At 40.8% G+C, this 25,776-nt stretch overlaps 1 protein-coding gene across 4 annotated transcripts in view; it reads right to left on the bottom strand.

Annotated features, from left to right (window-relative positions):
• Nucleotides 1–25,776, bottom strand: part of fam20b (FAM20B glycosaminoglycan xylosylkinase) — a 109,855-nt gene that overhangs the window by 13,644 nt on the left and 70,435 nt on the right. For all 4 annotated transcript variants that reach the window (XM_072274326.1, XM_072274327.1, XM_072274329.1 and 1 more), the window contains exons 4-5: nucleotides 17,279–17,388; nucleotides 15,277–15,448 (exon numbers count right to left, since the gene is read on the bottom strand). In XM_072274326.1, coding sequence (XP_072130427.1) covers nucleotides 15,277–15,448; nucleotides 17,279–17,388 — 282 coding nt within the window. The remainder of the gene's footprint in view (nucleotides 1–15,276; nucleotides 15,449–17,278; nucleotides 17,389–25,776) is intronic.

Genomic DNA, 25,776 nt, shown 5'->3' with positions numbered 1-25,776 from the left:
AAGACAAAGTGAAGTCATTCATTCCCTTCTCTATTGCATTGATGAGAGCACCGGCATGACTGATGTAGCTCAAATGGGAATATTTATTTGTGGTGTTGATGCATCTTTGACCGTCACCGAGGAGTTTGTGGAGATGGTGCCCATGACAAACACCACACAGCGAACGTCGTTGACTGGAGTCACGCTGTCAGCGTGGCAACAGATGGCGCACCCTCCACGGTCGGGAAAAAGGCAGGAGTTGTTGCGAAACTCAGAGAGAAAGTTCAGACAGAGAATCTGGAGCAGGAATTCTGGAATTCTCATTGTATTATACACCAAGAGGCATTATGTACCAGGAGCCTAAAAATTGACAATGTCATGGATGTAGTAATCAAAACCGTTAATTTTATTGGAGGCAAGGGACTCAACCATCGGCAATTTGTCACTCTTTTGTCCGAAAGTAACATTGGACATGGCCTACCCTACCACACTGAAGTCCGCTGGTTGAGCAGAGGAGTTGTGCTCAAATGTTTTTTCAATTATGTGTGGAAATTGGACTATTCATGAACGAGAAAGGGAAGCCAGTGGCAGAGTTGGATGACCCAGACTGGCTTCAAGATCTTGCATTTTTGGTGGATATAACAGAGCACTTAAATGTACTTAATGTTAACATGCAAGGCCACAACAAACTACGACAGCATTCGTGCCTTTCAAATTAAATTAGGCCTGTGGGAGATGCAACTATCCCGGATATAAATTTGAGACTGTAGGTCTGGACTCATGCTATCAATACCTGGGACCGATGTACCCCAAGATGACAGACTTTGCCTCAAAGATCCTTTGCATGTTCGGGACAACATATCCCTGTGAGCAGGCGTTCTCCATAATGAACATTAACAAATTCAAACTGCGCTCGCAGCTGACACACAGACATCTAAATGACATTATGAAAATCACAACAGCCCAGAAACTGGTCCCTGATGTCGACAGGCTGGTTAAAGCCAAGAGATGTCAGATGTCTGGAAGCAGCAAGTGAAAAATGAGTGACATTGTTCGATGCTCTGCGACATGTAAGCAAAATGCATTATGAAATATTGAGTGTCATAATATTGTGATTCATTCATTTTCTGACTATTCTATTATTGTAAATGTGATCACTTCAATAAAAATTAGAGGCTAATTGCGTTCACTGTCTGAGTCTGATTGCTGGAAGCAGGCTAATAAAAATTAGGTACAGTTGTGTAGCCTACATTTACAATTTGCTTTGTTAGGTCTACATTTGTGTCTGCTAATGTTCGATTTCAAATAGTTTATTAATGGAAAGGTGTGGCTCCCAAAACAATCTTAGCCAAAATAGCATCGTTTTTTCTCTCTCTCATCACAACTTTCTTGTAGCCTACGACTGTAAGTTAATACCAATCATAAAGATAATGCTTGCTAGGCAATCTTCTTCATAAGAAACAAAACTCATAAAGTGAAACACTTTGTAGTTATAGCAGAGACTGAGACACATGAAAAAACAAAGGCAACAAAAGCTGTGGGAGCACGTGCGCATGTGTTCGCACCTGCACAACTGATCCGGCTCGCATGAAGTCACATTTTGCCCAATCTGGCCCGTGACCTAAAATGAGTCTGACACCCCTGCTCTACACCTTTCCTATCCATGTATCTGTCTAAGTGATACTTTTAACATTTTAAATGTACTGATAAATACCACCTCCTGTGGCCACACATTTTATATACCACAACCCTCTGTGTGGAAAAAATTGCCTCTCAAATCTTCTTTAAATCTTTCTCCTTAAGATTTTAGAAATTAACCAATATTTGTTTAAAACATTAAATATACTGTAGTTTTCACTTCAAAGTAAACTTATTATCAAGGTATGTATGTCACCAAATATTATCCTGAGATTTATTTTCTTGCAGGCATTCACAAAGTATAACCAAATTAATGAAAAACTACACATGAAGACTGGCAAATTGTGCAGGGACAAAAAGAAACTAACAACAACACATAAATAAATAAATAAACACGAGTTGTAGAGCCCTTGAAAGTGAGGCCAGAGGTTGTGTTCAATGATTAGTGTTGTAGTGAATGAAGATGTCCACCTTGGTTCAGGAGCATGATGGCTGAAGAGTAATAACTGCTCCTGAACCTGGTGGTACGGGACCCAACGTACTTGTACCTTTTTCATGATGGTAGCAGCAAGAAGAGAATATGGCCAGGATAGTGGTGGTCCTTGATGATGGATGCTGCTTTCTTATTTTAGTGCTCTTTGTCGATGTGCTCAATGGTGAGGAGGGCTTTTCCTGTGACGGGCTGGGCTGTATCCACCACTTTTTGTAAGCTTTTCCATTCTTGAACACGGATGTTTCCACACCAGACTGTGATGCAGCTGGTCAGGATATCTCCACTTGCATCTATAGACGTTTGTCGGAGTTTAAGAAGATATGCCAAATTTGTGCAAACCTCTAAGAAAGTAGAGGTGCTGCCATGCTTTCTTTGAAATAGCATTTACGTGTTGGCCCTAGGACATAGAGTATGAAGACACGCTTTTATTGTCATTTAGTAATGCATGCATTAATAAATGATACAATATTTCCTCCGGTGTGATATCACAAAACACAGGACAGACCGAGACTGAAAGAACTAACAAAACCACATAATTATAACATATAGTTACAACAATGCAACAATACCATAACTTGATGAAGTCGTCCATGAGCACAGTAAAAAGTTCAAAGTCTCTCAAATGTCCCACATCTCATGCAAACGGGAGAAGGAAGAAAAACTCTCCCTGCCATACCCGACCACAGTACGACTCTGAGTCATCTGAAAACTTCGAGCCTCCGATCAGCTCTCCGACACCGAGTACTGAGCGCCATCTCTGTCCGAGAGATTCGACCTCAATCTTGGTCGCCAACAGCAGGCAAAGCCGGGGATTTTGAGGCCTTCTCTCTGGAAGATTCCCGACCGCGCAGTAACAACAGCAGGGAACTGGCGTTTCAGAAATTTCTCCAGATGTTCCTCTGTGCTTTCACGTCTGTCTCCATCAAATCAGAATTGTCCACGGCCCCTATTTAACAGATACGATATCATTTTTCACCGGAGGGCTGTGCAAGTGCAGCGTGCTGCTCTCTCTCCTCCCGTCGATCTTCTGATATGATAATGTCCAGGAATTTAAAGTTATTGACCTTCTCTATCTCTGATCCCCTAATCAGCACTGGCTCATCAACCCCCAATTTCTCCCTCATGTAGTCAATAATCAGCCCTTTGGTTAAGTGAGAGGTTGTTGCTGTGACATCATTCAGCCAGACTTTGAATCTCCCTCCTATATTCTGATTTGTCAACACTTTTGATTCAGCCAGCAACAGTGGTGTTGTCAACAAACTTGAATATGGCACTGCAGCTGTCGTAAGAATCAAGTGAGTAGAGCAGGGGCAAAGCACACAGCCTTGTAGTGTACCTGTGCTGATGTTGATTGTGGAGGAGATGTTGCTGTCAATCTAAACTGACTGGGATCTACAAGTGAGGAAATCAAGGATCCAGGTACATAAGGAGATATTGAGGCCTAGGACTTGGGGATTATTGATTGGTTTTGCAGAAATGACAATGTTAAATGCTGAGCTATAGTTAATGAAGATGCCTTCGCTTTTTGTTGATCAAAGTGGAGACAAAAGGTACTGAGCTCATCTGGGAGCTCAATACCTTTTGTCATTTAGTTTTGCTTTATAGGAGGTGATGGCATTCAAGCTCTGCCACAGTTATCAAGCATCCTTCTATGCTTTGTTTAGTCTGATATTGTCACTTTGAATGTGAGACGGCTTTTTGGAAGTCATACCAGGACCTTTTGTCATTCCCTGGGTTGCCAGACTTGAACACAACCACTTTAGCCCTCAGAAGACTGTGGATCTCTTGGTTCATCCAAGGCTTCCGGTTAGGGATGACTGAGTTATTTCGTGGCTGCACACTCATCCATGGATATCTTTATAAAGTCCATGACAACTGCAGCATATTCATTCAGGTCCTCTGATGTGTCCTTGAACACGGCCCAGTCCACTGGCTCAAAGCAATCCTGTAGCCGCTTCTCTGCCTCCTGTGACCACCTTTTTGATGTACTTACCTCTGGTGCCTTGCTCATTCGCTTCTGCTTACATGCAGGTAGGAGGACAACCAGATGATTAAATTTCCTGAAATGTGATCTAGGGATGCAATAGTAGGCATTCCTGATCACAGTATAACAGTGGTCAAGTGTATTGGGACCCCTGGGGCTGCAGGCTGTTGATGATAACTGGGCAGACATTTCTTCAACAAGCCTGACTGAAGTTCCTGGCAATTATATGTGTAAGGTGTTGCGGTAGGCAGTTTCTTGTTTGTTTATCATGGCACTCAATACATAGAAGATACAAGTAGGAGAGAAAGAACTGATTCTTGGTCCTTTAGAGAGGATTGCAGGGATATAGATTATGTGCAGTTTAAATTGGCACCATGGTTGATACTGACACTGTTCCTGTGCTGTGCTATTCTATGTTCCAGAGAACTACCTTGATCATTATGTTATTCAGCCCAGAATGAGACTGATAATCTGGGAAATGAGCTGCAATATGTCACAATAGGAAAACATATACGAGAAACGGTAATCAGCATTGTGATGAGACTGGTAGTGGAAAACAAAAGGAGAAATTTCAAGTAAATTTACCTTCACTGCGATGAAAATAATCTGGCTCGAACAAGATGGAACCAAGACCAGCAAATAAAATTGTTGCCCAACAATGGGAGACACTAAAAAAAGATGTTTCAAATGCAGGTTCTGTATTTTTCCATGAGAGGCAAGGAATAAGGACCAAAGTATAGTTGAAAAGAGAGACATGACTGAACAAAATAAAAAGGGGGGGGGGGGGAAGAATGATACTTGCCAGATGAATAATTCATGTGAAAAATATAATGTGAACATAGCAAGCAGAGAAAGAAGATGATAAAGAAAAGGCAGTCAAGGTTCAAAAATAGGATAGCAATTTTGTAGGCATCTGCATGAGCCAGTAGTAAAGGCGGTATGAAGAGGGTAATAAATACAAGAAGTGAAAAGAAGAAGTGGAAATCACTGAATAACCTCTATCAATTTTTACTAAGGAAAGGAGTCCTGCCAATATCTTGCTAGAAATGGAATTAATGGAGATAACTGGAGGTAACGGATAAAGTGGATGTGGCAATTTTAGGCTGTTTGGTTTAACGGTGCTAGGAAAGTTTCTAGAAAAAACTAAAAGGCATTTAAGTTAATAAATCATGGATTTGGAGAAGGCAAATTGTGTCCAGCTGACTTGAATAAAATTTTTCATCTGGTCATAGAGAATATTGATGAAGGAAATGAGGTAGATATTGGTTCTATGGATTTCAAAGTGCATTTGGTATAATACATTAAATGAAATTGTCAGCTCTTGGAATAAAGAAGTCAGTGGCAGCATGGATAACAAAAAATTGGCCCAAGGGCAGAAAACAAAATGATGGCAAACAAATTTTCTTCCAGACTGGAGGATAGTAGGTAGTACTGTTCCCAGAAGTTACTGTTTGCATTTCATCTTTAATTTGATATTTATGAGTTGGATATAGGCACAGGAGGCAACACATCCAAGACTGCAAATGCCACCAAACAACTTTAACAGTGAGGAGAATTATCATGGACTGCGAGAAGACACAGATAGACTGGCAAAACAGGCACATGTGACAGATGAAATTTAATACAGAGAAACGTGCTGCATATTCCCAGAAAAAATGAAGATCGACATGTGGCTGAATGGCATACTTCCAAAGGGCTTCCAAGAATAGAGAAATATGTTTGAACATGTTTATTAACCTTTGAAAGTAACAGGAAATGTTGAGAGCCCTGGGCTTCATAAATTGAGACAAAATAAAAGAGAAGAAGAGTCATGCTGAATCTTTAGAGCCCTCAACTAACCATGCTATGGAGAGATTTACTGAAGTGCTCCAGGTTTGAGAAATCTCCGCTACAAGGTTAAGATGGATAAGCCTGGGAATAAAAATGACTGAGAGAAGAATTGTTGGAAGAATACGCAATCATGATAGATTTAGATGAGGTAACAGAGATACTTCAATGACATCAATACAAGTATGTGCATTTAAGGATTTAGGACAATTAGACAAGAGAGTTCAGGCACGTGACAGCTGAAATAATACCAGTGGCAGTGAGATAGGGAAGATACTCCTGGAGAAATATTGCAAAGAACAGACAGACAAAGCAACACACTCAAAATGCTGGAGGAACTCAGCAGGTCAGGCAGCATCTATGGAATTGAATACAGTTGATGATTCGGGCGAGACCCTTCTTCAGGACTGGAAAGGAAGTGGAAAGACGCCAGAAGAATGAATAGACCATAAGACAAAGGAGCAGAATTCGGCCATTCGGCCCATCGAGTATGCTCCGCCATTTTATCATGAACTGATCCATTCTCCCGTTTAGTCCCACTCCCCCGCCTTCTCACCATAACCTTTGATGCCCTGGCTACTCAGATACCTATCAATCTCTGCCTTAAATACACCCAATGACTTGGCCTCCACTGCTGCCCGTGGTAACAAATTCCACAGATTCACCACCCTCTGACTAAAAAAATTTCTTCGCATTTCTGTTCTGAACGGGCGCCCTTCAATCCTGAAGTCATGCCCCCTCGTAGTAGACTCCCCCATCATGGGAAACAACTTTGCCAATATCCACTCTGTCCATGCCTTTCAACATTCGAAATGTTTCTATGAGGTCTCCCCTCATTCTTCTAAACTCCAAGGAATACAGTCCAAGAGCGGACAAACGTTCCTCCTATGCTAACCCTCTCATTCCCGGAATCATTCTAGTGAATCTTCTCTGTACCCTCTCCAACGTCAGCACATCCTTTCTTAAAAAAGGAGACCAAAACTGCCCACAGTACTCCAAGTGAGGTCTCACTAGCGCCTTATGGAGCCTCAACATCACATCCTTGCTCCTATACTCTATTCCTCTGGAAATGAATGCCAACATTGCATTTGCCTTCTTCACTACTGACTCAACCTGGAGGTTAACTTTAAGGGTATCCTGTACGAGGACTCCCAAGTCCCGTTGCATCTCAGAACTTTGAATTCTTTCCCCATTTAAATAATAGTCTGCCCGTTTATCTTTTCTGCCAAAGTGCATAACCATACACTTTCCAACATTGTACTTCATTTGCCACTTCTCTGCCCATTCTTCCAATCTATCCAAGTCTCTCTGCAGACTTTCCGTTTCCTCAGCACTACCAGCCCCTCCACCTATCTTCGTATTGTCAGCAAACTTCGCCACAAAGCAATCTATTCCATATTCCAAATCGTTGATGTACAATGTAAAAAGAAGCAGCCCCAACACAGACCCCTGTGGAACACCACTGGTAACCGGCAGCCAACCAGAATAGGATCCCTTTATTCCCACTCTCTGTTTCCTGCCAATCAGCCAATGCTCTATCCACGTATGTAACTTTCCCGTAATTCCATGGGCTCTTATCTTGTTAAGTAGCCTCATGTGTGGTACCTTGTCAAAGGCCTTCTGAAAATCCAAGTATACAACATCCACTGCATCTCACTTGTCTGGCCTACTGGTAATTTCCTCAAAAAATTGTAATAGGTTTGTCAGGCAGGATTTTCCTTTAAGGAATCCATGCTGAGTTCTGCCTATCTTGTCATATGCCTCCAGGTACTCTGTATCCTCATCCTTGACAATCGACTCCAACACTTACGTCAAGCTAACAGGTCTATAATTTCCTTTTTGCTTCCTTGCCCCCTTCTTGAATAGCGAAGTGACATTTGCAATCTTCCAGTCCTCCGGAACCATGCCAGAATCTATCGACTTTTGAAAGATCATCGCTAATGCCGCCGCAATCTCCACAGCTACTTCCTTCAGACCACGCAGGTGCATTCCATCTGGTCCGGGAGATTTATCTACCTTTAGACTATTCAGCTTCCTGAGTACTTTCTCTGTCATGATTGTGACTGCGCACACTTCTCTTCCCCGCCACCCTTGAGTGTCCGGTATACTGCTGATGTCTTCCCCAGTGAAGACTGATGCAAAATACTCGTTCAGTTCCTCTGCCATCTCCTTATCTCCCATTACAATTTCTCCAGCATCATTTTCTATCGGTCCTATATCTACTCTCACCTGCCTTTTACTCTTTATATACTTGAAAAAGCTTTTAGTATCCTCTTTGATATTATTTGCTGGCTTCCTTTCATAGTTAATCTTTTCCCTCTTAATGACCTTCTTGGTTTCCTTTTGTAAGGTTTTGAAAACTTCCCAATCCTCTGTCTTCCCACTAATTTTTGCTTCCTTGTATGCCCTCTCCTTTGCTTTAACTTTGGCTTTGACTTCTCTTGTCAACCACGGTTGCATCCTTGTTCCATTCGAAAATTTCTTCTTTTTTGGAATATACCTGTCTTGCACCTTCCTCACTTCTCGCATAAACTCCAGTCACTGCTGCTCTGCTGTCTTCCCCGCCAGTGTCCCTTTCCAGTCAACTTTGGCCAGTTCCTCTCTCATGCCACTGTAATTTCCTTTACTCCACTGAAATACCGACACCATCAGATTTCAGCTTCTCTTTTTCAAATTTCACAGTGAACTCAATCATGTTATGATCACTGCCTCCCAAGGGTTCCTTCACCTCAATCTCTCTAATCACCTCCAGTTCATTACACAATACCCAATCCAGTACAGCCGATCCCCTAGTGGGCTCAACAACAAGCTGTTCTAAAAAGCCATCTCGCAGACATTCTACAAATTCTCTCTCCTGAGATCCAGTGCCGACCTGATTTTCCCAATCCACTCGCATGTTAAAATCCCCCACAATTATCATAACACTGCCCTTCTGACAAGCCTTTTCTATTTCCAGTTGTAATTGGTAGACCACATCCCTGCAGCTGTTTGGAGGCCTATAAATAATTGCCATCAGGGTCCTTTTACCCCTGCTATTCCTTAGCTCAACCCATAAAGATTCTGCACCTTCCGATCCTATATCACCTCTTTCTAATGATTTAATATCATTTCTTACCAATAAAGCCACGCCTCCCCCTCTGCCTACCTTCCTCTCCTTCTGATATTAAGCAGGCTAATTGGTAGCAGGTGAGGTACCATGACTGGGTATAAAAGTAGCGTCCATCAAAGGCTCAGTCTTTGCAAGTGAGGATGGGTTGTGGCTCACCCCTTTGTGCCAAAATTCATGAGAGAATTGTTAGTCAGTTCAAAAGGAACATTTCTCAACGCAAGGTTGCAGAGAATTTAGGTCTTTCAACATCTACAGTACACAATATTGTGAAAAGATTCAGAGAATTCAGAGACATCTCAGTGGGTAAAGGGCAAGGTCGGAAACCACTGTTGAATGCACGTGATCTTCGAGCCCTCAGGCAGCACTGCCTAAGAAACCATCATGCTACTGTGACAATTATAGCCACCTGGGCTCGGGAGTACTTCGGAAAACCATTGTCACTCAACACAGTCCGTCGCTGCATCCAGAAATGCAACTTGAAACTGTATTACGCAAGGAGGAAGCCATACATCAACTCTATGCAGGAACGCTGGTGAGTTCTCTGGGCCCGAGCTCATCTCAGATGGACTGAAAGACTGTGGAACCGTGTGCTGTGGTCAGATGAGTCCACATTTCAGCTAGTTTTCGGAAAAAACGGGCGTCGAGTTCTCCGTGCCAAAGATGAAAACGACTATCCAGATTGTTATCAGCGAAAGGTGCAAAAGCCAGCATCTGTGATGGTATGGGGGTGCATCAGTGCCCACGGCATGGGTGAGTTGCATGTATGTGAAGGTACCATTGACTCTGAGGCGTATATTAGGATTTTAGAAAGACATATGTTGCAATCAAGGCAACGTCTCTTCCCAGGACGTCCATGCTTATTTCAGCAGGACAATGTCAGATTACATTCTGCATGGGCTACAACAGCATGGCTTTGTAGACACAAAGTGCGTGTGCTTGATTGGTCTGCTGCCAGTCCAGATCTATCTGCTATTGAAAATGTATGGCGCATCATGAAGAGGAGAATCAGACAACGGAGACCATGGACTGTTGAGCAGCTGAAGTCTTATATCAAGCAAGAATGGACAAAATTTCCAATTGCAAATCTACTACAATTAGTATCCTCAGTTCCAAAACGATTAAAAAGTGTTATTAAAAGGAAAGGTGATGTAACACAATGGTAAACATGCCTCTGTCCCAACTTTTGTTGAGTGTGTTGCAGCCATCAAATTCTAAATTTGTGTATGTTTACAAAATACAATTAAATTGGTCAGTAAAACTACTGAAAATCTTTTCTTTGTACTTTTGTCAGTTAAATAAAGGTTCACGTGAATTAACATATCACAGATTTTTGTTTTTATTGCATTTTGGAAAATATCCCAACTTTTCTGGAAATGAGGTTTGTAATTTGCTACAGACAGTCCTCAGGTTAGAACAGGGTTCAGTTCGTAACTGAGATATTAACAAGTCGGCGTGTGCGAGACTATCACAGAAACAACTGTGACGGAGCAAGCAGGGACAGGAAGAGCAGCTACTAGACAGCTTACTCACTCAGTGAGTGAGCAAATGAGTATGCACAGTGCTCCTAGCTCTGCTTTGCTCAACCAAGTCACCAATTAGTGGGGAAAAGAAGACATCTGGAAATGCCCCATGGCAACTGCAGCTGGTGAATCCATCCTATCAGTCTTCCTAATACTTGCTTTATGTGCGAGCTGTCCCTAAGGTGGGCACTCATAACCTCGAGAGACTTGTAGTTACCCCTGAAGGCAAATAAATGATTAATTTTCACCTCTGCTTCATTAGAAATAAATACTACTTACAAATAAATTACTACATCTAGCTCTGGTCTGAAGGACACAGGCTATCAGCAAACACGGTATTAATGGAAAGATGATTTTTCTTATATTTCAGCAATGTTAAGAGAATAAACATGGGACACTTGGGCTTTTGTTTTTTGAATAAGAGAGCCTAGGGGATATTCTAAAAGAAACACCAAGATAGTTTCTAAACGAAGCTTCAAGGGAACTTAAGCCCTTGGAGGTAATGGAAACACTTTCAAGTTAATTATTTCAGAAAAAGGAAAGGAAAGGTACATCGCATCCGGAGTTTCTCCGGTTAGCGGATGATTTACCTCTACGCCTCTCTGACGTAGTGGGGAACTGTGTACAAGGCAAGTTACAGCATTGGTTTGCCATTGCCTTCTGCCGGGTGAGTTTCCAAAGAGATCACCAGCTCATAACCCAGCACGGATGGAAAGTGTGCACTGGAGCCAGCTGGATTCGAACTCAGGACTTTACGTCCCGCAGTCTGACGCTGATGCCACTATGCCACCAGCTGGGTCATTTCAGAAAAGGTGAGTGCAAAAAGCTACCAAGAAATAAGTGGATTTTCAAGCATAAGCCTTTCGAAAGGAAATTTCTGATCCTTATTGTTTTAAAACATCTTGCGCAAAGAGAAATATTCCAAGGCAAGTCACATGACATTTACCACACTACAATCTGACATTGAGGCATAAAGACATCGATGGCCTAAAGCTTGGTTAAGAGGTATTTTTTTCTTGAGGGTCTTAAAACGGGAGAGAGAATTAGAAGGTTCTAAAGGGAATAAAAACAAGAGATTCTTCAGATGCTGGAAATCCAGAGCAACACACACACAAAATGCTGGAGGAACACAGCAGGTCAGGCAGCGTCCATGGAGGGAACAAACAATTGCGTTTTGGGCCAAGACCCTTGATTAGGACGGAGAAGGAAGGAAAGCCAGAATAACACAGTGGAGGAAGAGGAAGAGGAAGATGTACAAGCTGGCAGGTGTTCGGTAAAGCCAGGTGAGGGGGAAGGTGGGTGGATAGGGGAGGGGGGTGATGAAAAGCTGGAAGGTGATAAATGGAAGAGATAATGGGCCGTAGAAGAAGAAATCTGATAGAAGAGGACAGTGAACCACGGGAGAAAGGGAAGGTGGAGGGGCACAAGAGGGAGGTGATAGTCAGAGGAAGAGAAGGGGTAAGAGGGAAACCAGAATGGGGAATGGAAAAAGAGATGAGGGAGGGGGTAGAAATTACAGGAAGCTAGAGAAATCCGTGTTCATGCCATCCGGTTGGAGGCTACCCAGACAGCATGAGGTGTTGCTCTTCCAGTCTGAGTATGGCCTCATCATGGCAGTGGACAGACATATTGTAATGGGAGTGGGTGGCCACTGGGAAATCTTACATGTGTGGCAGACGTAGGGAGGCTGCTCAATGAAACAGTCTCTCAATGTACATCAGGTCTCACCAATGTAGAGGACGTTGCACCAGCAGCACCTGATACAACAGATGACCCTGTCAGACTCACAAGGTGAAGTGTCGCCTCACCTCTTACACCAAGCTTTAGGTTACCTATGCTTCTGTGTTTCAATGTCACATTGTTAAAGGGAATTTCATTACTTAGGGCACAAGCAGCTGAAAACATTGTTAATTGTGATCTGATTAAAAAAAATCAAGAAGAAACAAAAGAATGGTAAGATTGTAACAAATTGTAGGACTAGAGGGGTTACAGAGGCAAGACAACAGAAAAACTTGAAAATTACGATGAACATGTTAAAATCAAGATATGTCTGAAGAGAAGCAAAGGACATTACTGAGAATACGGGGAGAATGCAGAACAGCATTCTCTGTGTTCTCAGTAATGCTGAAGAGCTCCGGGTACCAACATTTATACCAAACGGAAAACTAGCAACAAACATAATCTGAAAAAGGCATCTTACAGTACCAAATGCATAACTAAGCCCATCATAGCACACTAACTGAAGTAGGAGGTACAGATGTTGCAAAAGTGATAGTAGGCTCTCTTGGTGACATATAGGTATCCAGCCAAAAAACAGGTGGATACTAAAATGGGTATTGGGAATGTTTTACACTCACTCTTGATGGGTAGATATGTGAATTAATTAAATTGAGCAAAGTAGTCTTCATAAACTGTACCCATTTTATTGGCACAAGCTGAAGGGGAGCTCAGAGGTCTTTTTAAAACAAGCATTTAATTGATGCAGTAATACTACCCAGTAGTATATCCATGGACACATTAAAATCTTGCATTTTTATTGCACTTCAGCTGGAATAAAACATCTCACTGTATTAACATTATGCCAAGGAAAATACTTGAACTGCTACAGTGATAGGTTTTAAGACGTCTTTTATAGCAGAGTTGCAGATGTTTAAGGGAATTCCAGAACTTACAGGCTTTCTAGATGGAATGGCTAAACAAAGTGGAGGATTAACATATGGCAACAAGCAGAAGAAGAGTTAGACACCAAATTTTGGACAGAGTTTAAAGGCAATGTCCTTCAAAATGTTTAATTGGAGACAATTCTGATTCATCCAGGGTATCACACAAGAAGTATGAAAAGTAAAACAGTGGATAATTGAAGCAGAGGAGGGTGGCACAGTAACATAATGGTTAGCACAACACTTTGCAGTAGAGGCGACCTGGGTTCAATTCCCTCCACTGACTGTAAGGAGTTTGTATGTTTCTTCACGTGACTGCGTGGGTTTTCTACCACAGACCAAAGATGTTATGGTTGGTAGATTAATTGCTCATTGTAAATTGTCCCCTGATTAGGCTAGGATTAGATCAAAGGATTGCTGGGCAACGTGGTTCAAAGGGCAGGAAGGACCTATCGACATTGTATCTCAATAAAATAAAAAATAATGGGACTCTTGACGTGCATTCAGGCGATGTCATAGACAGATGCTTGGAGTCTTCAGAATAAATACTTTCAATATTGAACAAGAAGTCATTGCAAGAATTTTTTCTTGGCTATGGCTGGATGAATGAGACTGAAACCAGTTGAAGGTTAATAATGGAGGAAGAGATATGGTCAACATTGTGAAAGTCTATGATCAATCAGGCGTTGATGGGCAAGGAGGGATACAATTAGGTGTTGAAGAGTAAGGAGGGATACTGCACCAGAGACAGAGGATAGTTATGATTCCAATTTCTCTTCAAACTTGTGATTGATTATGACTGTATCAATGATGTGGCAGGAGTGGGAACATGACCAGGGAGGATCAGACTCATGTTAGAGCAAAGATGGGTATGGAGTACAGACAAAGACAGGACATAACAAGAGGATCAAAGAGCGAAGAGTTAATTTGCAATGATAGGGGCAGGTGTTAATGATGAGTTACTAGATGATGATAATACCAAATGTTGAATAAAGGTATTGATCAGCCTGAAAAGAGGAAACTATTTGTTTTATTAGTTAATGTAAAGGTCATGAAATAATGTGGGTGGACAACAGAGATAACACTTTAAGTCATGCCAACACTTGGAGAAGATAAGAATGAAGGAAATACAAGAGAAATTAGGGGAAAAACAAGTTCAGATCTACAGTCTGGTTAAATGGTTAAAAACAAGGTTTTTGGTAGTGGTTGGCAGCAGGCACTTTATGAAAGAAGAGAAGAGAGAAATTGCCTTTAAACTCACGAGAGAGCATAGGCCATCAACTTTTTGCTGTTGATGTTTCTGTAGCAGGCAATTTCTTTTTTATGAGGTCGAGTTGCTAGCTCGACGCTCAACCCAGCACAGATGGAAAGTGTGCCAGGGGAGCCGGCTGGATTTGAACTCAGGAGCCTTCGCTCTGAGGTCCAGTGCTGATGCCACTATGCCACCAGCTGGCTCAGCAGGCACTTTATGACCCAGAACAATTCTCAGAGATTTGATTTGACACAAACAGCACATTTTGCAGTCTGTTTCAATGTACATGTGACAAATAAAGCTAATCTTTATCTCTTTTTTTGGGTGAAGAATGGATTCATTTAACTACAACAAGTAGGTACCGCAGGAGCAGAAGGCAAACCAGGTTAAGGGAGGAAGACATTTTAAAGAAACAAAATTGAAGAAATTAGTTTCAGGCGATTGAGCTTGGTGAGAAGGTCAGCAATATACTTACACCCAATTTTTCCCATTCCTTCTAAGTTTGCTGAAAAAAAGATTATGACCCTACTATGTACAAAGCTGCTAATATAAATCTGAATTTCATAATTTTATTGTGTAATGTCAATTACTTACCAGGGATAGAGGTGGGAAAAGGATATGGGAGAAGGGGATGGAAGATGAAAGGAAGAACAATTACTGAGTAGCCAATTTCTTATATTCTCAGTTACGTGTGTGTTTGTGCTCTCTTGAATTTCATTAAGTGCTACTTTAGGCAATGTAGGCATTATTATTCCATTATGAGAAATAAGGATCAGTATGCAAGAAAAAAAATTAACAAGTTAACATGACATACCTGGCTAGTTTTCCTTCTCGATAGGTCCTGCCCCACGGATGTCTGTGTTTTTGCATCGGCCAGATGTCAGGTAGCCATAGTGTGACAGATCCTTCCATTATATGCCCATCTGCACATGCAGGTTCAGATTCCCTGCAGTAGTAGCATTTTCCATAGAAGCAACTATTGTTCCCTTAAACAGTACAGTAAGTCATTAAGGCGTATACAGAAAAAGTGTAATTTTATTTAAAAGCAAGCTACAGTATTAATGGAAATCAAAATTATTCACAGCATTAAGTGAAAACTTTCAAAATAAAATCCAATTATCTGTGTAGAAATTTCTCATCTTCTCTCTCACTGTTTGATTCCTTATCCTGAAACTACACTTCATGATAAACAAAGTGCAGTAATAAAATAGTACAATCATTGTTACAGTAAAAAAAAACCAATTCCTTTCAGATCCAGAAAGACATGCCTAAATAGTGTCCTATCCTGGTGGATAATAGTGGATAGAAAAGGGATGAACAAACTGTGTTTAACAGTGTCAAATGGTGAGATGGATAAGAAAAGATAGATAATCTTTCTCATTTTCACAAATATGGAAAGATTTTCACAAACGGTGTACAGGAGTCAGACAGATCAGTTGGTTGAGTGGTGTCACACCAACAAGCTTGCAATCAACATCAGTAAGAACTGAGAATTGACTGTGGACTTCAGGAAGGGGAAGTCGAGGAACGCACACCTGCCCTCATCAAAGGGTCAGCAGTGGAAAGAGTGAGCAGTTTCAAATTAACATCTCTAACGATCTATTCTAGGACTAACATACTGATAGAACTATAAAGAAGGCATGCCAGCGGCTATACTTCATCATGAGTTTGAGGAAATTTGGGACCGTGGAGAGCATTCTAACTGGTAACATCACCATCTGGCATGGGGCCAATGCACAGGGCTGGAAAAGCTGCAGAGGGTGGTAAAGTAAGTCAGCTCCATCGTGGGCACTAGTTTCCCCACCATTGAGGATATCTCCAAAAAGTGATGCTTCAAGAAGGCTGCATCCATTATTAAGACTCCCACCACCCAGGACATGCTCTCTTCTCATTAGGACCAACAGAAGGTACGAGCCTGAAGACACACACTTAACATTTTAGGAACAGCTTCTTCCTCTCCACCATCAGATTTTGGAATGGACGAAGAACCCATGAGCACTACCTCACTATTATTGCTCTCATTTTGCACTAAATGTTTAATTTAATGTTTTACATATATTTCTTATTGTAATTTATAGTATTTTTATGTATTGCACTGTACTGTTGCCATAAAACAACAAATTAAACAACATATGCCAGTGATAATAAACCTGATTCTGATTCAAATATCATTTAACAATTTTGATCAAAGCTGTGGCATAAGTAAAAACTGACTGGAGGAATTCAGACAAGGTTATCTGGTAAGATGGGCAAAAAAAAACACAAATCAGGAAATTGCAAGAAGGACTTTGAGAGGAAAGAGTTGATGGAGCAATTTGCATTGATGTAGGGGCAGTACATTTTTGTTTGAAATGGAGAAGGATAATTAAAGCAGATTTGAAGGATAGATGGATTGTAGAGAGAATAATTAACCATGCCAATTAACAAGGAAGCAAGGTGGTGAACGGAGGAGTTGGAATAGGGTTGAGGAATTAGAAGATGGGTGTCACAGAACATATTAGTTCAGAAACAGGAAGAGAAAAATGGAACAACAAGACAAAGATTAAAGTTGAGGCTTGGAGCCAAAACCATCCAAGTTAATTTGTTCTGATGGATAATTTTCTGAAAGTGGAAGGCAGGGGCACTGATATTCCTTGATTTCAAAACAGGCCCACTATTCTTATAGCTTAATAATCTTGCCAGATTCAGAACTTAATTTGTGCAGGACAAATGTCCACCCTATCCTTGGGCAGTTTCCTAATCATTTCAGCCCAATCTTTGTACTACAGAACTAAGAAAATATTTAATGTTACCTTGAATTAAATAGTGGTTCTTACCTACTGTAAGGAAGGTGCTCAGAAGCTGCTCAGATGCAACTGGTTTTATCTCTGTATTTAGATTTACGTATCTCCCAACAACTACTGGAGCACGCCGCAATCCTAAAATCCTGTGGGAGAAGAAAACAGCACCAGAATGGTTATCCCAAATGTAAAACTTCCATTCAAAGCTAGACCATTAAAATAACTGAATTATTGTGAAATTGCTATCATGGCTGGGAGGAGGAATCAGTTAACAAAAATATTTGCACTAGGCAAGTAAGCACATATGTCAGTCAGTTATATTTCAACAGCTCAAGCTTTAGTCAGGTTGACATGGATCTAGTTATAGGACTATAAGATATAGGAGCAAAATTAGGCTATAGGGCCCATTGAATCTGCTCTGCCATTTCATCATGGCTGATCCAATTTTCCTCCCAGCCCCAATCTCCTGCCTTCTCCCCATATCCCTTCATGCCCTGACCAAACAAGAATCTATCAACCACTGCTTTAAACATAAACATTTGGCCTCCACAGATTTGTCAGGCAAGACTGTCCCTTGAGAAAACCATGCTGACTACGGCCTATTTTATCATGTGCCTCCTAGTCACCTCTTTAGCAAAAGAAATTCTTCCGCATCTCCGTTCTAAAAGGATGCCCCTCTATTCTGAGGCCATGTCCTTTGGTCTTAGACTCTCCCACCTTAAGAAATATCCTCTCCACATCCACTCTATCAAGGCCTTGCACCATTCAATAGGTTTCAATGATGTCACCCCTCATTTTTCTGAATACCAGTGAATATAGCCCCAGAGTCATCAAACGCTCTTCATATGACAAACCATTGAATCATGGAAACATTTCTGTGAACCTCCTTTGAAGCCTCTCCAATTTCAACACATCCTTTCTGAGATGAGGGGCCCAAAACTGCTCACAATGCTCCAAGTGAGGCCTCATCAGTGTTTTATAAAGTCTCAGCATTACATCTTTGCTTTTATATTCTAGTCCCCTTGAAATGAATGCAAACATCGCATTTGCCCTCCTCACCACAGACTCAAGCTGCACATTAACCTTTAGGAAATCCTGCACAAGGATTCACAAATCCCTTTGCACCTCAGTTTTTATATTTTCTCTCCAATTAGAAAATTGTCAACCTTTTCAATTTCTTCTACCAAAATGCATGATCACATACTTCCTGACACTGTATTCCATCTGCAATTTCTTTGCCCATTCTCCTGTAAACTTAAAAAAAGGTTGCCGGACCAATAATCACACCACACAGTTATTACTTTAACCTCTTCACCAGTTTATTGTACTCAGTTCAGCTGGCAAGAAAGAACTCAGATCCAGTCATCAAAGAGAGACAGAGACTCTCTCTCTCCTTGGAGGCTCAGATGAGCTTTCTGATTTTAAAACAGAATGCTACAATATATAGAATGAGCAGACAAACAACACTCAGTTACAATGGTATGTTAAGTCAGTTAGAGTGAAACCCCATTACTTTGATAAGAGAGTCCACTAAATCAGAGTTTAATTACAAATAGATTTCTCCACCCTGTACCAGCCCACCCTGTACCAGCCATCACTGTAGCTAGGCTCCTGACTTAATTAGAGACAGATGTTCTTATCATTGAACCTCTCAAAAGAAAAGACTTAAGTCAGTGGAGCAAAACAATAAAGCATGACCTATGTGAGCACTGAGTAATTCCAGCCCTCATGTCACCTTGAAGAGGCAGCTACAGGCTGTTAATCAGGCAAGCTTTTAATCTAAACAAACTGCGGGCCTATTCTTCAGCAAAAGCAACAGAATTTGTTCACCAACACACATAGGGTGGCACTTAAGTTTTTAACCCATTATTTACAACAGTCCAAGAATCGTGTCTTACTTCCCCAACATCCTTAAACTTTATCACTCCTGATCTGTCCAAGTCCTTCTGTAGCCTCTCTACTTACTCAAAACTACCTGCCCCTCCATTTATCTTCATATCATCTGTAAACTTTTCAACAAGGTCAATTCCATTATCCAAATTGTTGACATATAAGGTAAAAACAATCAAAACCAACACAGACAAGGCTCCCTTTACTCCCACTCTCGCCTCCTGCAAATCAGCCACTGTTTTATCCATGCTAGAATCTTCCCTGTAATACCCTGTTAAGCAGCCTCATGTGTGACACCTTGTCAAAGGCCTTCTGAAAGTTGAAATATACAACATTAACCAATTCTCCTTTGTTAGTTGTTCCTGCTTGTTATTTCTTCAATGATTCCAACAGATTTGTCAGGCAAGATTTTCCCTGAGGAAACCATGCTCACCACAGCTTATTTTATCATGTGGGTCCAAGTATCCTGAGACCTCATCCTTAATAATCGACATCAACATATTCCCAGCCACTGAGGTCAGACTAACTGGCATATAGTTTCCTTTCTTCTGCTTCTCTCCCTTCTTGAAGGGTGGAATGACATTGCAATTTTCCAGTCTTCTGGAATCTAGTGATTCTTGAATAATCATTACTAATACCTCCACAATCTCTTCAGCCACTTCATACAGAACCCTGGAGTATACACCATCTGGTCCAGGAGACTTACCCAGCTTCAGATCATTCAGGTTCCAAGAATCTCATCTCTAGTTATGGTAACTTCACACACTTTATGACCACTGACACCTGGAATTTCCACCATTTAGGTGTCTTCCAGAATGAAGACTGATGCAAAATACCTATACAGTACATCTGCCGTTTCCTTGTCCTCCATTACTATCTTTCCAGCCTCAGTTCAATATCCACTCTCAGCTCTCTTTTACACTTTATGATTCTGAAGAAACTTTGGTATCCTTTTTAATACTATTGGCTAGCTTACTTTTATATTCCATTTTTACTTTCTTAATGATATTTTTAGTTGCCTTTGGTTGGTTTTTAAAAGCTTCCCAACCCTCTAACTTCCCACTAACTTTTGTTCTATTATATACTCTCTCTTTGGCTTTTATGTTGGCTTTGACTTCTCTTGATGGTTATGTCATCTTTCCGTTAGAATACTTCTTCCTCATATATCCTGTGCCTTCCGAATTGCTTCTAGAAATTCCAGCCATTGCTGCTCTGTTGTCATCTCTGCCAATGTTCTTTTCCAATCAATTCTGGCCAACTCCTTTCTCATGCCTCTAATTCCCTTTACTCAATGGTTATACCGATACATCTGACTTCAGCTTCTCCTTCTCAAATTTCAGGGTGAATTCAAACATATTATGATCACTTTTCCTGAAGGGTACTTTTACCTTAAGCTCTCTAATCAATTCTGGTTCTTTGCACAACACCCAGTCCAGAATAGCTGACTTACTGGGCTCAACTATGAGCTGCTCTACAAAGCCACTGTAGAAATTCCCCCTCCTGGAATCCAGCACCAATCATTTTCCCAATCTACCTGCATATTGATATCACCCATGAATATTGTAACATTGTCCTTTTGGCATGCATTTTTTAATCTCCCGTTGTGTTATAGACCACATCCTTACTACTGATCGGGGGTCGGTGTACAACTCCCATCAAGATCTTTTTTCACCCTTGCAGTTCCTTAGCTCTATCCACAATGATTCAACACCTTTTGACCCTATGTCACCTCTATCTAATGATTTGGTTTTATTTTTTTAAAACCAGAGCAATGCCAACCTCTCTGCCTTCCTGCCTGTCCTTTTGACACAATGTGTATCCCTGGACATTATGTTCCCTGCTATAATTTTCTTTTAGCCATGATTAAGTGACGTCTACAACATTGTACCTACCAATCTGTAACCGTGCTGCAAGTTCATCTACCTTATTCTGTATATTGCGCACACTCAAATACACCACATTCAGTCCTGAATTCACCCTTTTTGATTTTGTCAGCCTTTTACATTGCAACTCCCCTCCTCAGGTCTTCATCAGGATTGATGAAGAGTCTTGGCCTGAAACATTGGCTGTTTATTCCTTTCCATGGATGCTGCCAGACCTGCTGAGTTCCTCCAGCATTTTGTATATGTTGTTACCATTCAATCCCACTTTGGTACAATTGAACATATTAACCATTGCAATGTAATTTCTCTTGGATGAACTTAATTGAGCATAAGGTTTTGGACTTGCAAGCAAAAATTAAACTGCTGGGAGAACACACCAGTCAAGCAGCATTTCTGGTGGCAAAAGAATGCATTAACATTGTTTTGGGCCAACACCCTGCATTAGGACAACCCGAAACATCAACACATCCCTTTTGCTGCCACAGATATTGCTTGACCCACAGAGTTTGTCCAGCAGTTTATTTTACCTCAAGATTCCATCATCTGCAATCTTATTTTTCATTTCTTACATTTATCTGCCTTTGTTTACCATTTGTAATAGGTATAATTTATTAAAGATAATGCATTTTGTTCTGAAGACCATTTGACAAATACTTCGAAGAATAATATTTGTACAAAACAGCTGGGTAACCAGGGAATAAAGTTTAGGTGCAATGATTTATTTTTACATTTTTAAAACCCGCTCATTATACGCTTATCCATTTCCCAGACCCACGGAGGCACACCAGGACCGGGCAACTAATTCAACTGCTATGACCAAGATTGCAAATAACTATAGACATAGTTCAGCATATCAAGGAAATCAACCTCCCTTCCATGAACTCTGTCTACACTGCTGTTGAATCAAATTCCATGTCCCTTGCACTAGGTGACTCAACCTCTGGAAACAGCCTGCTTATCTGCAAGCTGTACAGAAAGCACTGTGTTACCATTAAGTATTACGCTCATGAAAAGAGAAACTGCAGATGTACATCAATAGTTCAAATGTTGTAAATTAAAATCTACTTTTTCCTTCCAGTGAAAAATACTAATAAGTGCAAAACAAAATACAACAGGTGCTGGAAATGTAGAGTGAAGACAGAAATAGCTGGAATCCTCAGGTCCGATTGTATATTGGCAAGACGAACAGTTAACATTAAAGGTTAATGGCCTTTAATCAAACTGGAAAAAAGTTAAAAATTAAACCATTTCTAAGAGAAAAAAAAAGCGAAAAAAAAAGTAAAGGGAACAATAGGTAGGTTAGAATTTGTGTGTAGATTGAATGACTGAAAGATTTGTTTTAACAATTGACAGGGCCCTCAAACATGATAGGGATTAATTCTTGATCTCTCAATCTACCTTGTCAAGGCCCTTGCACTTCATTTGTCTCCCTGCACTGTAACCTTTCTGTAACTGTAACACCATGCCTTGTGATTCTGCAGATGCTGGAAATCTAGAACAATACACACAAAATGCTGGAGAAACTCAGCAGATCAGGTAGCATCTATGAAGATGATTAAACAGGTGACATTTTGGGCTAAGACCCTTATTCAAGACTGGAAAGGAAGGGGGAAGATGCCAGAATAAGAAGGTGAAGGGTTGGGGGGGGGGGGGGAAGGAATGTGGAATACAAGCTACAAGTTTGTAGAAGGTAATAGGTGAAGCCAGGTGTGTGGGGGGGGGGAGAGGAATGAAGTAAGAAGCTGGGAGGTGATAGGTGGAAAAGGTAAAGAGCTGAAGAAGGAATCTGATAGGTGAGGAGAGTGAACCTTGGGAGAAAGGGAAGGAGGAAAGGCACCAAGAGTAGGTAATAGGCAGGTGAGAAGAAGAGGTAAGAGGGGAGCCAGAATACAGAATCGAAGATGAGGCCACGATGAGGTCACCCTCAAGTAGGAGGAATACACCTGATATTCCATCTAGGTAGCCTCCAACCTGATGACATTACAACAATTTCTCCAAATTCTGGTGATATTATGCCTCCCTCATCTTCAATTCTATACTCTGGCATCCCTCTTACTACTCCTCCTCAGCTGCCTATCACCCAAGCCTTGTGCTCCTCTTCCTTCCCTTTCTCCCATGGTCCATTCTCCTCACCTATTCGATTCCTTTTTCTCCAGCCTTTTTTTTAAACCTTTTTTTAATCTATTACCTCCCAGCTTCGTACTTCATCCCTCTGCCCCACACACCTGGTTTCACCCATCACTTAAAAGTCTGTACTTCTTTCCTTCCCCCTTCCTTTCCAGTCCTGATGAAGGGTCTTGACCCATAACATTGACTGTTCATTCCTCACCATTGGTGCTGCCTGACCTGCTTTATTCTGCATTGTTTTTTTTCCGTTTTGTTCTTATCTTGATGTACCTATGTTAAGAATGATCAGTCTGGATGTCACACAAGCTTTTTACTCTATCTCAGTATATTTGACAACCAATTACCAATTCTAGAGGCTGAGTGACAATTTACAACTTAATGAGATGCAGAACCCAGCAATAAATTATAATTTTACTGAGAGCAAGCAGTTCCCTTGCTTTGTACTGTAATAGAGAAAAATCACTGTACAGTGCCTGCTATACAAATCCTTCCAATTTTATGATTACATATAGTCATTCTACAGAGTCTTTACCAAACTGTTCAGTTCTTTTCTGATAGTCTACTGCAAGTATAAATTTAATGGCAGATTACAGTACTCAACCAAATCTAACCAACACCCAGAACAACCAGAGATTGCTACTACAACCCCCAAAATCTTTGAGTCCTTTGTTATTAACTGGGGAAAATTACACTGGGGATCTACTCCATAACAAGGCAAAGACTTGAGAAATCAATTAATTACACAATATAATAGAGTTTGAAGATGGCATCTTTCTTATTAAGGTTCAATAACTTGCATTCATTCAAGATATTTATGACAATAAATGTAAACATTAAGGGCCCAATTTCTGAAAATAATCTTTCTAATTATTCCTTTTAATAATTAAACAGTGCCAAAAGATTTAAACTTCATTTCACTGTTTACTGCATAGATCACTTGTTCAAAGTTCAGAATTTCGAAGTTTATTATCAAAGTACATTTATGTCGCCATATACAACCCAATAGAAAGACGAGAATAAATGAAAGGCTGCACCCAATAGGATGGACAAACAACCAAGGTGCAAAAGACAACAAACTGTGCAAACACAGAATGAACTAAGGGTAGACAAGAAATTGTTATTGTTTAACAATGGCGAGGCGGACTTATCCAGCATGTCCAATGATAACTTCACTTATGACAACATTTGATCATTTGGGTGTACTGTAGGACCATAATTAAACCAAATAATGCAGTTTACTTGTTCCATTTTGCACACTGACAATGTAAATGGGAACATGTTAAAAGTGTTATTATTTTTGCAGTAATTTTTATTTTGAGCAATATTGAGAAATTTATGCAGTTCTGAGGAATTATATACAGAATTAAAAGGGCTAAAACCTGACTGACTTGTTTCGACTGACTTGTGAGAATAATGTTGGAAGATAACTAATGAAGAAAGGGTGTGCTTATGCATGAGAAAGCTGCTTTGTGTAACCACTTATCAAGGATGCCAAGCAACAATCAGAGTAAATTGTAAATCTATCTAGAGCAGTCGTCCTCAAAAACTGAGTAACCATGCAAAATGGGGACTAGTGAGGGAGGCCACCAAGAGACCCATGACAACTCTGGAGGAGTTACAACCTTCAGTGGCTGAGATGGGAGAGACTGTACATAAACTGTTGCCCAGGTGTGTCACCAGTTGCAGCTTTATGGGAGAGCAGCAAAGAGAAAACCGCTGTTGAAAAAAAAATTCAAATGAAATCTCAGCTACAGTTTGCCAGTTTGAGGTCAGCTGGAAGATGGTTCTATGGTCTGATGAAACCAAAATTGAGCTTTTTGGCCAGCAGAGTCATGGTTTTTATGATTTGTGTACATGAATACCTTGATTTATATGTTCTGTAACTGCTTCCCTTTTATCATAAAAAACTAATCCTATCCAATTTCCTTGGATCCAAACTGCCGGATCTCATACTGCCCCATACTCAATAACTGCTACCATTTTTTCCTACTCAGTCTGCCCACTTCCCTTTGTAATTTGCTTCTCAATCCTAAGTGCGCATCCAAATAAGTTCCATCCATAACTATGATACACGTTCTTTTAGCATTTTAGTAATTTGCACATACTGTTAAAAAAAAACTAAGGCCTTGGGGAATACTGCTCAATACATCCCGTGAATCAGACAAAACATATTTTATCCCTCTCCTGACTCCCATCCTCTAAGCAATCCCAAACCCAAGGCCATGTACATTTTTTTCCTGATTAATAATCTCTATTGCTAACTTGTGAAATACCTTCTGGCAATCCACATATACAATGTCCAAAGATATTGCCAATCTAGTATTTGATTGGTCTTCAAACAGTTCAACTAAACTTGACAAATATGAGCAACAGTGAACTCAACACTGCAGACAGCAAGGAGGAGTATTAAATTTTCAGAGGTGAAGTTAAAAACAAAATTAGGAAGATAAAGAGTGCATGAAGTAAGTATACTACTTCAGATATATTGAGGGGGACAGCCTACCAGTGGAGAGCCACAGTGACTGGGTCTCTGGCACTGAGACTGGTGCTGTGACTCAGAAGAGCATAGAGGTGAAGGAGACTGCAGTGTTGATAGGAGATTCCGTAGTCAGATCATTGGGATCTATTCTGGGG

This window comes from Mobula birostris, chromosome 12, assembly GCF_030028105.1.
Source record: "Mobula birostris isolate sMobBir1 chromosome 12, sMobBir1.hap1, whole genome shotgun sequence".
In the NCBI taxonomy this organism is placed as follows: Eukaryota; Metazoa; Chordata; class Chondrichthyes; order Myliobatiformes; family Myliobatidae; genus Mobula; species Mobula birostris.
Note: the sequence above shows the minus strand (reverse complement) of the source record. Positions and strands in the feature narration are given on the sequence as shown.